This window comes from Etheostoma spectabile, chromosome 6 (assembly GCF_008692095.1).
Source record: "Etheostoma spectabile isolate EspeVRDwgs_2016 chromosome 6, UIUC_Espe_1.0, whole genome shotgun sequence".
Taxonomy (NCBI): Eukaryota; Metazoa; Chordata; class Actinopteri; order Perciformes; family Percidae; genus Etheostoma; species Etheostoma spectabile.
This window is the reverse complement of record NC_045738.1, coordinates 27,445,648-27,458,296: the sequence shown is the minus strand read 5'-3', so window position 1 is coordinate 27,458,296 and position 12,649 is coordinate 27,445,648. Positions and strand designations below refer to the sequence as shown.

Sequence of the window (12,649 nt, the reverse complement as noted above, 5' to 3'; positions counted from 1 at the left end):
AGACAGCTGCAGCTGATTCAGAACGCTGCTGCTCGAGTCCTCACTAACACAAGGAAAGCTGATCACATCAGTCCAATTATGAAGTCTTCACACTGGCTTCCTGCGCCCCGAAGAATAGATTTCAAAATTCCTCTGCTGGTTCATAAGTCGCTGAATGGTTTAGGGCCAAATTACCTGTCAGATCTACTAGTGAATTATGAACTGCAGAGGCCTCTGATTTCATTAAAGGACAGGTCTGCTCGCCATCCTCTGAACCAGAACAAATAAGGGGGAAGTGGCGTTCAGTTTCTATGCTCCGTATATCTGGAACAAACTCCCGGTAAACTGTAGATCGGCACCAAGGCTCTGCTCTTCAAAGTCAAGGCTGAAGACCTTCCTTTTCGATATTGCCTTTGTTTGATTATGTGCAATGCACTGTACTGTGAATTTTATTCTTGTATTCTAGTATTCAACACCTGGTTTTGATTAATTGTTTTTAATCTTGTTTCAATCAGGTTTTAATAATATGTCTATTATATATATATATATATATATATATATATATATATATATATATATATATATATGTTTATGTAGAGCACTTTGAATTGCATTGCTGAAAAGGGCTAAGCAAATAAATTACCTTGCCTGTTAATAATCAGAATCAGAATCAGAATCAGAATACTTTATTGATCCCCGAAGGGAAACTCTGTGTGTAGTTGCACAATATTTAAATAGAGTAGAAATACAAGAAATAAAGAATATAAGGAATTGGATACGTACGGTATTTACATAAAGGAATGTTATTAACATTTTACATAATTCACATAATTAAGGATTTGGAATGGTGAAAAGTTAAATAATAATATAATAATAATAAGTTGGTTTGAGATTGCACACATGTCAGGCCAGTGTTATTGCACAAAACAGATAATACAGATAATATGTCCAGTTTCAACCTCTCTAAGTGTGTGTGTGGGGTGTGGGTGTGTGTGTGTGTGTCAGACACATAGAGGGAGGAGTAAAAAGTTTGATGGCCACAGGGCGGAATGATTCCTGTGGCGCTCTGTGGTGCATTTTGGGAGAATGAGTCTGTCACTGAAAGTGCTCCTGTGATTGAAGCAAACAAACAGCCATGGAGTGGGTGCGAGACGTTGTCCAAGATGGCATGTAGTTTGGACAGCATAGTAGTCTACTTGGGTGGTAAAATGGGTGAAAGTCCCCTTTCAGTGAAATGGCAGAGTGAATTAGAAGAGTACATTATAAAAACCCACCAGACTGTTAAATAATGTAGTTTTTTTTATCGTCAAGCCGCGCGAGAGAGAGAAATCATCGTCCAAGGCCTGCAGTCGTTTGCTCGGTCCACTTGCATCCGCTTCACCCCCTTGGCTAACGGACAGAGGGACTTTGTGGACATCCAGTCTCGTGGAGGGTATGGACCACACAATGCACATACCACACATGCCTGCACGAATACATTCACTCAAAAGTGTGGTTTTAACTTCTTTCAGGTGTTACTCATTTGTTGGGCGTCGTGGTAATGGCCAGGTAGTGTCTTTGAGTCGCCAGGGCTGTGTTTTCCTGAGCATCGTCCAACACGAGCTGCTCCACGCCCTGGGCTTCAACCATGAACAGACCCGGTCCGACAGGGACCAGCATGTTCGCATCCTGCTGGAGAACGTCATTCGTGGTGGGTCCAGTTACAGACTTTCTTTATTACAACTATAGATGGAGCTTTAATGATGCATTTCCAATGAAACAACAACCAACAATGGGGTCTTACAATTAAGACAACTTGCCTTTATAACGTTTAAGCTCTAAACTTTTACGTTACGTGCAAATAATGAATGAAAATATGACTTTATCATATTATCGTAGCTGGAATACAGTAGCTAGGAATGTGAATGATGTGATGGATTCTCATGAACGGGGTCATGAAATGCATGCACAATTTGACAGTTATGTACCTATGCGGCCCATATCAGTCCTACACAGCAGTCAATGTGGTGCATACAGTAATAAATATGTGGAACACATACAAACTACAGTACTTTTAGTAGCTATGTCTACAAATCTTTCGTGAGAACAGCTTGAAACACAGTATATGCTTAGGAAGGCCTCTAGAATGAGCAACCTTGTGTACAGAAATAATGACAGAACCAACTATTCACTTATTTCACTTACATTTTGACTGGAAATTAACTGTTATAAAAACATTGAATCAAGCTGTGTGATTGGCTGCAGGAATGGAGCACAATTTCAGGAAGATCGACACAAGGAACCTTGGCACTCCCTACGACTACGGCTCTGTCATGCACTACGGAAGGTAGTAGTCACTCACTGAACTTAATTATAATGTACAACAACAATGTAATTATGCAACTATGAAATCATGAAATATATATCATGAAATGTATATTTTATATGTAGGTATATACAATATGCTCTCGGATTGTGTGTATATGTATAGGTGTGTGTTTACATATATAGATGTGTGTGCATATATACATGTGTATACATATTTATGTATATATACTGTATATATGTGTGTATGTATGTGCATATATATATATATATGCACATATTATGTTACAAAAAAAACTAAAAAAAAAAAAACTCCCTGTTTGCTTTTATTTTCGAATGTGTCTCCTGGATGAAAGTGTGTCTCCTGGATGAAAGCGTGTCTCCTGGATGGAGTCCTGTCTTTGTCCCACCAACCCAACTCACCTCCTTATGTGTGTCACTATAAACCTGAAAATATGAGTTGTAATCGCTGCTTGAAAAAACCAAACTGGGTGTTTTTCGAGGACAGTCTCAAACACTGTCCATGAAAACATGGGGGGGGGGGGGGGGGGGGGGGGGGTATTATGTACTAGATGGACTAGAACTTGATTTGTCTGGAACTCTTTCTGGACTGTTCAAATCCAATAGTAGCTTTAGATTAACTTTAGAATGCATTTTGTTTTTACAAAGAACAAGCACTATGGATTCAGTCAGTAAATCCCTTACAATCTCTTCACGCCCAGTGTGGATCCATACATCAGGTTTTTGTGGTTATTTAACAGTACAGGTGTACAGTGTAAACCTCTCATCGCTACTGTGTATTTGCACCATAGGTTTGCCTTCTCTAGTAACAGGCAGCCAACCATCGTTCCCATCCCTGACCCAAATGTGGACATTGGCAGAGCCAACCAGATGAGTCCCACTGACATCGTTCGTGTGAACCGTCTGTATGGCTGCAGTACGTACATTTTTACCCATATTCACACCATCTTCCTAGATAAATAACTTCCTACTTGTTTCTGTATCTGCAGAGTATTTTCTCTGACTTACTTACATTCTCTACATTCTAGCCTGTTTTCCTTCTTGCTTTTCAACTACCAACAGTAGATAGATAGATAGATACAAAAGTGTGCAACTGCTTAAATCGTGTGATAAAATGTGAATAAACCCAATTGTGCAGGTTGGACTTGGAGTGCAGTATTGTGAACACTCTCTCATGCTGTCTTTCTACTGATAGAAACTGACAGACTAGGTCAGACCAACAGATACTGTGCCTAGGAAGATCAAAACACACTTATATTGATGTGCATTGTAGCAGTATTGTATAGGAATCAAGCAGTTTTTAAAGATTTTGCATTCTTTCTGAATTCATATCAGATTCAACTGCTTCCAGACGGGACCTGAAACCTGTGCAAAGAAACGTCTTCCTCTAGAAATGAAGGTAAGTTGGACACGCTACACGCTATCCTCCATATGATGTAACTTAAGTATAATACTACCATTTAGTTTAACCAAGCTGTGAATCATATATTGTTCTACGTCTAAGCTGAGAATTATGTCTTCAGATGGTAGTTTCCCTCTATTTATGTGTTTAGTAGCTTTTATTTACTGATTTGTTTCCTTAATCATGCATTTCGTTGAAGAAAGTTTGGATTGTGCAACAAGGCAGGCCTTCTTGGTTCCTTTCAGGAAATGATGTAAAAATTGAAAAAAAAAACGTTTATAGTATTTACTTTCTAACTTTTGGGACAGATTGGTGGGATTGCTAGGGATAAAATACACACGGCGAGAGCAAATGAGGTTTACCCATGTGTCCAGCTAATTTAGATAGTTCACGTTCTACGTTGAGTGAAACTCAATGTCCTACGTATTTAATATTGAACTAAATGTCAGCCCTGTTGATCTAGCTAGCTTTTATCTTTAGGATATGTTATCTTTTTAGGTTTATGAGGAAAGGGGTTTCATAGGTGTTAGGAGTCGAGTATAGCTGTAGGCAAAGACAGTATAGCATCAGGTCTCCTCGTCTAGACTGTCACATGGCTTTATGTTAGGATTACAACTTCTTTTAGTTGGCAGAGGGTGTACACACTATTAATCAACGTCGCATTACATATGCAGGCTAGCGCAGACGTGACTCAGAACAATAATAATGGCAAATCTCAACTTTTCAGCAAAACAGTTCATTTTTACGTCAACATTTACTTTGTTGTGTTGTGTACCTACCAACAGTAACAATGTATGTGGCATTTTCTTTTGCGCTGTGCAAATGTTCCTCTATAATCAGCCTGTTCTCACGAACCCTACGTCCGAAAAGCTACAAAAAGTTAAGCACTGTAATTTGTAGGATTTCCATGTATCTTTTTTTGCCGTGACAGAATTAAAAATCAAACTACCGCTGATACGACAGAGCACCATGCGGAGAACCATAGCCGGTGTCCCAGAGCTCGCTGTACTGGGTTAACAACCAACTGTTGCTCAGCGTCATGGAGCTCTGTTGCCAATGTCACGTGACCAGCCCGGGGACTCTTAGTTTTCATACGATATCATGTGTTTAGTATGCATAACTTCTCTTAGGATATCATACAAACCCATTCAAAAGAATGCGTTGACTAAAACAAGTTCCTTCCTGAGACTATTTTGCAGAGCTGGAGCTTAGCTTAGCTCCTCCCGAGACCATGGTGATTGGTTCAAAGAAATGCAAACAACCCTGACATTAACCAATGATATACAGTGTATGTGTATTTGTAAATTATGAAATTGCTTCCTTAAGTTAGTAAGAGTATGTATGCAAAACCCTGCAGTGGAAGGCATAAAATTTAATGAAACAATTGTACAAAAAGAGAAAAAAAAAGAAAAGGGCTTAAGATGGTCTCCTTAACAAAGATGAATAAAAATAATTCAGCTTTTTTTACTCATCTTCAGTGTCTTACAGTACCTGCATGCGCATGCCTGTGTGTGGGTCTGTGTGTGTGTGTTTCTGCGTGTACACATGTTCATTCAACATTTTTAAACAAATTCCCTTTTTTTTCCAACAGGAAATCCAGAGCAAATGAGGCAACGTTGTACGAGCAAAACCAGAAATGCGTCTTGTTCAAAACAAATTTGTTCAGAATTTGATCAAATTAGCTCACATGCTGTCCTGATGACAAATAAAGTGTCCAATGAAATCCCCACAAAAGTACAGTTATGCGAATAACTGCTTGTGAGCTTGATTGTAGCCTATACTAATACATAAACCATGCTCATTCACAACATAACCTCAGCCTGTGTCTGTTTGTTTTACTGTGACCTGAGAAGATAGAAGGGTACCAGCACACACAACAGCTAACAATTCTTTTTATTTAGAGGTTTTTTTTTGTTTTTTTTACATTGTTCACATATAATACACAAATACAGAATAAGAAATTCCAACAAAAAAGGTTTAGCTACAGCTTTTACTCAGAGGAAAGATATACAGTGGTTACACATGTCAGCTGAGGGTTCACATACTGAAACAGAGTGCACACTTCTTCACAGCAGACATTTAAAATCACCTTGGATCCTCTTTGTGGACTTGTGCAGCTGAGGTTTCACTCCAGTAATTATAGTGGATAGACATGAAAGGAGGAGAGAGAGATGGGGGATGACACACGGGAAAGGGCCGCAAGTGAGAATCGAACCGGGTCCATTGCAGGACTCTGCCAACATGGGGCAGACATGCTAGGTTTGCTAGGTTTTTATACACATTCAGCTGAGTCACTGAGCCCAAATGTGGATTATCCAGGTGCTGAGAAAGCTAAAGAATCAGCTGAACTCACAGCTTTATCAGTCGCATGTGGTAGGGACACATACATTTGAAAGATGTGCTAACAAATAGGGTTGTTGAAATGTATTGCGAAAGTCGAATATAGTTCGAATAGTGAAAAAAAATCGACACTATTTAAATGCTGAAATTACTAGGAAAACCAAATTCTTTTGTCTTGTCACGTCTGATGAACAGTAAAGTTAACAGGAGTGAGCAACATAAAAGGCAACACAAGGCATTGTGTGACCTCAGGGCACAGAGCTACTGTGACGGTAGAAACCGAGTTACATTAGTAGGGGGAATGAATGACAGGCTCAACATAAACTTTATTGTGTCACAATGTAGGAAATTTGTCTAAATATGACCTTACCGATCACAGAGTGCATTGTTGAAAATCACTTAAAAAGTAAATAATAAAAACATAAATATCAGTGCATCACAGTGATCACAAGCGCTACAAAAAGACTGCAAAACCACAAATCCGCATCCCCATCCCCATCATCAACCCAGGCCTGTTCTGGCTTTTATCTGCAGCTTTTCAGGAGCTTAATAGACACAGGAATAAATTAGTTTTTGAATCTGTTTAGTCTTAACCTCCTACCCGAGAGCAACAACTCATATTCTGCACAACAAGAGACATCACTAACAGTGACCTTTTTTGTCTCAAAGAAGCCTGTTCACAAATACTCTGGATGGATATGTGCTCTTTAACACCAATGATGTTCCACGCAACATGAATCCATCGGAACAGTTTAGTTTTCAACCGCACCGGGAGGATGCCAAACGTACAGTCCATTTTTTTATCGATACCATGAACTCTCAAACATCATAAGAAAGGCAACTGTTGTTGTAGTCTGCAACAGAAGGTAAGAACAAACAAAGGGAAAAACACTGCAGTATATAGAGCCATGAGTAATTGGAACACCATGTCCATAGGTGTACATTTTATCTAACAGTTGGGGGGGACAATAAACATGAGATTTCACAAGAGCTAGTTTTGAAGGGGACACAAATAATACAGTCAAAAGTGTACTTCTACAGGATATGTGTGGTTGTATAACTCCAGTGAGAAGGCTTGCAAGCAATTTTATTCACTTTACACATCGGATGAAGTGATTCTTTGAACTCCCTAGCAAGCAAGCTAATTATCTAGCATTTTCTGTAACCAGTAAAAGCATGTTTGGTGGAATTAGCAAACAAGCTAACATTTACTAGCTATTAATCCAACAAGCATAGGTAACATTATGATCTCTAACATAGAGGATTCATGGAAACATTTTTTTGTCATGACTAATTTATTGAGGGACCATTCTGTAATTATGGAATGGACCACCAGAGTAAAAAAGGGGAGGATCATGTCTTCTCATATTATTATTACAAGCAGGGACATATACATGGTAATTAAGTGGACAGCATTGTGATCAGAAGACCCTAAAGGTGGTTTAACCGTAAAGACGCAGTAGGTAACCCCTATAAAACCAACTTCCAGTCATATTTGCTGAAACTGACCCTGTATTCGAGTAGAACTACAGGAAGCAGGTAATGTGAAAAAAAGAAATCCAGCTCCTCTGGCACCACCTACCGCCTGTAGTGCGAATTGCAAAAATCTGCATTGGAAATGTTACTTGAGTAATAGTATATATGGACCAACGATCCAAACAGTTCAAGTAGGGACTTCAAGTAGGGAGTGGTATGAAAAGAAAATACTCAAGTAAAGCCCAAGTACCTTAAATTTGTTGTTAATTATTATAATTATCAATGGTTGGTCCCGAGCATTTTGAGGAGGACAATGTTAAAGCAGATGGAGGAGAATGCCAAATAAACAAGGTTTCTGTCAGCATTAGAGCTAAACTTTCCTGCTCATCATGTTGATTATGCCCAAGAAACCGGCCTATTGTTTAAGTGAGGGGATGGGGGGTACAGGATATGAATTTTGAACCGCTTGTTCTGAAAACCAGAATCAGCCTTGTTAAGCTACAGCGCCACTCAGAAACCTATGTGTCTCCGATCCCCACAGCATAAAACCAGACTACACAACGGAATGTTAACCTAGTGCACAAACTACTGAGCTGATCATTTCAGACAGGTGAACTCATTTTTAATTTGAATCAGCTGTGCTGATGCAGAGACCCATCTAAAACATGCATGGAAAGAGACCAAAGCACTCACTGATTAGGTATTACACTGCCCACACTGGGGGTTTGAACTCACAACCTTTGGGCCTGAAGGTACATTAGAATCTCAGTGAGCAGCCAAACAATAATGAGGAGCTTCAATAGACAATGGGCTGGACTGCACGACAATGCAGAATTTTGAACTTCTGTCAAAAATGTGAAAATTCTTAGAATGTGTGTACTTTGGTCAAGACAATAGAAATGCCTGTCATGTATTTTCACAAATAACAATGAATTACAAACTTATGTTTAAAGATGCTCTGATTGCAACGGCGGATGTAAAGACACAATCAAATATTTTTAGAAAAAAAAAATCCCTTTTTGAGATAAAATTCTGAATTTTTGCAACGTGACCTCCAAATGTTGTGATTTTTTTCCCTATTAACATCAGATTCAAGATATAATATATGTTATCACTACTACAGTATATGCTGTAAAACGTGTTAATGCACTGTGGGCTAAATTGTTGATCAAAATGTGGGAAGAGATACTGTAGGTTTATCAAGTTTTGCAGTTTTTGCAAAAAGTAGAGTGATGGACTTCAAAATTGCTGCCGGGTAAAAGCAGAGGATAGTTTCTTCTCCACTGGGGCTACAGTTTGACGCAAGTTGCAACGTTGTAGAATGTATGGTTAATTTGTTATGTATTTTTAAAGGTTTCAAATTTCATAAGGCTGCAGTAGCACCACTGTCGGGACTATTAGAACACAAATCACACTGATTAAGTTTGGCATGTTGGACTTATTGCAAAGTTTGGTGAGTTTTTCTGCATGGGAACATGAATTTCGCTGCTCAGCCCCTGATCACAGTATTAGAGTAAATGTACTTATTCCACCACTTAAGATACAGAGCAAAACATGCAACACTGAACATTTTCATCACTCTTTCTTACATCAATAGACATGTCACAAGACAAAGTCACACATCTCTGTTTATTTTCAAATAGTTGTTCTTTGCAAGACTGTGTGTAAAGCAAACGCATATTGCAACTGTGCTCCCAATTTGGAGAAGTCATGTGAGCACAAGCAGGCTTTCAAAACTCTGCAGCTCTGATTCTAACCACACAGAAGGGTTGTGTAAAGATCCGTTAGCATTAACTAAGGGGCGGCTGTGGCTCAGTGGTAGCGTGGGTGCCTGCCAATCGGAAGGTTGGTGATCCCTGACTCTGCAGTCCCATGTCGAAGTGTCCTTGGGCAAGACACTGAACCCCAAGTTGGCCCCGGTGCTGCGCATCGGAGTGTTAATGTGTGTGAGTGTTTATCTGATGAGCAGGTGGCACCTTGTACGGCAGCCTCGGCCACAGTGTATGAATGTGTGTGAATGGTGAATGTATCCTGTAGATGTAAAAGCGCTTTGAGTAGTTGTTAATACTAGAAAAGCGCTATATAAATACAGCACACTTACATTTTACATTATCGTCCTGGCAACCCAAAAGTAAATTTCATCAATAAGTGATCCCCAAAGTATCAGTAATTTCTAAGAATCATGAAACATGGGACATGATGGTAAACTGTCCATTGGATAGTATGCACGTGAGGTGTGCCTCGATGTTGAGTGTGTCGTGAGAGCTGTATTTCAGATGGCGGAAGATGTAAATTTGGGGACACATCATCAGTAGTGTACCTTTAAATCAGGGGGTGTTTGGGCCTTTCAACACTAGACACACTCATCAAAGGTGGCCAGCTACAGGGTGATCAAACTAATCGTGAAAATGGCCTAGTTGTTTAAATGGCGCAGCCCACGGAACCATGCAAGGCAGGGGGACTCCTCTTCCCTGAGTCAATCCTAGAGCTAAAAAATAATGAATAAAAGGTTGCCTTATGCTATAATTACACGTCTCTGAATATTTACAAAAATGTCTTGGCACACTTTTTACTTTTAGTTACTTGTACATAGTATCTCATGCAATGTATCTTACACAAGACTCAAAACAGACATTTGCAAGATCAGCCATGGTACGGTGGCATGCACAGCATGCTCAAAGGAACCTCAGCAGTGCCCAGGAGGCAAAGTGGCACCTTTCCAGACACGGCCAGTCAACAACCCACACTTGGTCCATACAGAGACTAAAACCACAACCCTCTGTTTCTGATGCCAAGTCCCAAGAAACTGAGCTTCTGTCAGCCAACCCTAAAGTTAGCTTTGCTGAGATACAACAATGCTAACCATAACCAACACACAGATACACCTTTCTCTGAGACCGGAGGACTTTGAAAGCCTAGCTGCCGGTCATCATGCGTGGCCCTTCAAATAAAGTGCTGATCTGGTTAATCTTTGACATTGATAAATAACATTTATCGCTGCGACCTCATAAATTAAAACCAAATTGTGACAAAAGTTCAGGTGCTCAGACACTAAAAAGTTAGCAAAAAGTAAAATTCATGAATATCCTACTTGGGTGAGAGCATTGTTCTCAAGCATTACTGTTCAAGTGCCTTATGTTGTTGTGAATAAAGCAACAACAATGTAATAATTTATATAATAATGAAAATGTGTAATCTGGTCCTGCCTGGAGCAGATAGCTGAAAACAAAGCCCACATCTTACACAAACTACCGCCTCTTTTAAGTAATAACTGCCACTTCCAAGTTAATCAAATTTGTCAACATTTCTTTGGTGAGCAGTATGCCATATAAGGATGAAAGTTAGTTGGCTTTCACACCCATATAAGTTGGAACACTTCGTTTTCCCCAGGTTTAGAGTCTGCTGCTGCTGTCCTACAACCATGATGCTCCAGGCGGCTGTGTTCAGTGTCCTCTTCTTCTCTGCCCACAGTTTTGTTATACAGGTAAACCTCATCAGACACTTTGCATGCATATGCACAGACAGACACTTACTTTCTCAAATATTAGCTAAATACAGCAATTTAATGACACAATTTGAAATGATGTTGGTCAAACCAAAATCAACTTTAAGATTGTCTCTCGTACATAGGAGATAAGGTTGTGGTAAAGATAAAGATTGTGAAAGGTGCAATATAAAAGGAAGAGGTCCTGAATGTCTTTATCATAAAGTGGCTGGTGGAACAGGCTTGGATGCTCTGGTATCTTCTCCCAGATGGCAGGAGGCTGTACAGGCTGTTTAAGGTCTTGAATTAAAAGTCAAATTACTGACTGAAAACCAAACTCTCTCTGAACATAGAAGCCAATTTTCACATCTTAAATGATAGTGGCTCCATATTGATTCAACTGTTTTTAACCAACAATTACTTTGTGTCTCATTACAGGCTTCCGTTGAAAACCACGAGGAGAACTCTGGTAAGACATGGTTACTTTTCAGACAGTAGAATTCTTTAGAAACATAAAGTTGTAAATTGTGTAACTGATACACTGAGTAACAGATTTCTACTCCGCAGGCAACACCATTGAAGATGACGATTTCAGTGTGTCCACGCTGTTGGAGAAGGCCAATGTTAATCTTGGTATATTCATCTCCACTTACTGACATTATCACTCAAGCAGCAAACACAGAAATACTCATCTAACCGTACATATAGAAATAAGAAATGGTGCTGGTGTTACAGTACATACCTGAAAGTAAACAGCAAAGACACTGCATTGTGGAAGAAGAGCTTATATCAGACCCAGATTTGACGGGTTTTTAACACAGTAGTTAGATAAAAATATATGAAATGCAGTTCAATAAGATTGGATGAAAACATTTACTTAATCTTGTCATGTCATTTTGCAGGAAAGAACTTGGAAGACCCTCTGGTGTTATTTGGAGACATAGCAGTGCCAACAGGTCTACAGAATGCTGATCCCTGCACAGCACGTAGCTGCCTGTGGCCAAAATCCTCCGATGGCAACGTCTACGTACCCTACCGTATCTCCGACCAGTACTGTGAGTATTGAAGGCTTGGCTTTTACTTTGCGTCTTTATTCGGCAGTAAATAATAGCCTTGAAGTAGCAGTAGTAGTTGGAAATAGTAGTAAAAGTGGTAGGGATGGTGCAGTGGATGTGACACATGCTTTTGGTGTGGTAGATCTGGGTTCAAGTCCCATGTGATACATCAACCACTGTGTCCCGGAGCAAGACAATTAACCCCTAATTGCTCCAGTGGTGTGCCACCTCTGATATAAAGATTTGGATTAAAGCATCATCTAAATGTAATGTAATTGTAGTAGCAACAGTGGTTTTAGATCTAGTGATAGTGGTAGCAGCAGTACTGTAGGCGGCTGTGGCTCAGTGGTAGAGCGGTTGCTTGCCAGTCGGAAGGTTGGTGGTTCGATCCCTTGCCCTGCAATCCCATGTCGAGGTGTCCTTGGGCAAGACACTGAACCCCGAGTTGTCCCGATGCTGCATCGGAGTGTGAGTGTGCGTGAGTGTTTATCTGATGAGCAGGCGGCACCTTGTACGGCAGCCTCGGCCACTGTGTGTGAATGGTGAATGTGTCCTGTAGATTTAAAAGCGCTTTGAGTAGTCGTTAAG

General features: G+C 39.9%; 2 protein-coding genes and 1 long non-coding RNA gene across 3 annotated transcripts in view; 2 read left to right on the top strand and 1 right to left on the bottom strand.

Moving 5' to 3' along the window:
* The window catches only part of LOC116690509 (low choriolytic enzyme), an 11,759-nt gene extending 6,235 nt beyond the window's left edge, over positions 1 to 5,524 (top strand). The window contains exons 5-10 of the mRNA XM_032517522.1: positions 1,291 to 1,411; positions 1,491 to 1,669; positions 2,224 to 2,305; positions 3,096 to 3,220; positions 3,640 to 3,703; positions 5,298 to 5,524. Of these exons, the coding sequence (XP_032373413.1) occupies positions 1,291 to 1,411; positions 1,491 to 1,669; positions 2,224 to 2,305; positions 3,096 to 3,220; positions 3,640 to 3,695 (563 nt within the window). The 3' untranslated portion in view covers positions 3,696 to 3,703; positions 5,298 to 5,524. The remainder of the gene's footprint in view (positions 1 to 1,290; positions 1,412 to 1,490; positions 1,670 to 2,223; positions 2,306 to 3,095; positions 3,221 to 3,639; positions 3,704 to 5,297) is intronic.
* The window catches only part of LOC116690515 (uncharacterized), a 12,607-nt gene continuing 5,325 nt past the window's right edge, over positions 5,368 to 12,649 (bottom strand). Inside the window, exon 2 of the long non-coding RNA XR_004332276.1 lies at positions 5,368 to 5,401. This is a non-coding gene — a long non-coding RNA (uncharacterized LOC116690515). The remainder of the gene's footprint in view (positions 5,402 to 12,649) is intronic.
* LOC116690513 (high choriolytic enzyme 1) overlaps positions 10,870 to 12,649 on the top strand; it is a 6,966-nt gene continuing 5,186 nt past the window's right edge. Inside the window, exons 1-4 of the mRNA XM_032517526.1 lie at positions 10,870 to 11,006; positions 11,445 to 11,475; positions 11,574 to 11,639; positions 11,909 to 12,061. Of these exons, the coding sequence (XP_032373417.1) occupies positions 10,944 to 11,006; positions 11,445 to 11,475; positions 11,574 to 11,639; positions 11,909 to 12,061 (313 nt within the window). The 5' untranslated portion in view covers positions 10,870 to 10,943. The remainder of the gene's footprint in view (positions 11,007 to 11,444; positions 11,476 to 11,573; positions 11,640 to 11,908; positions 12,062 to 12,649) is intronic.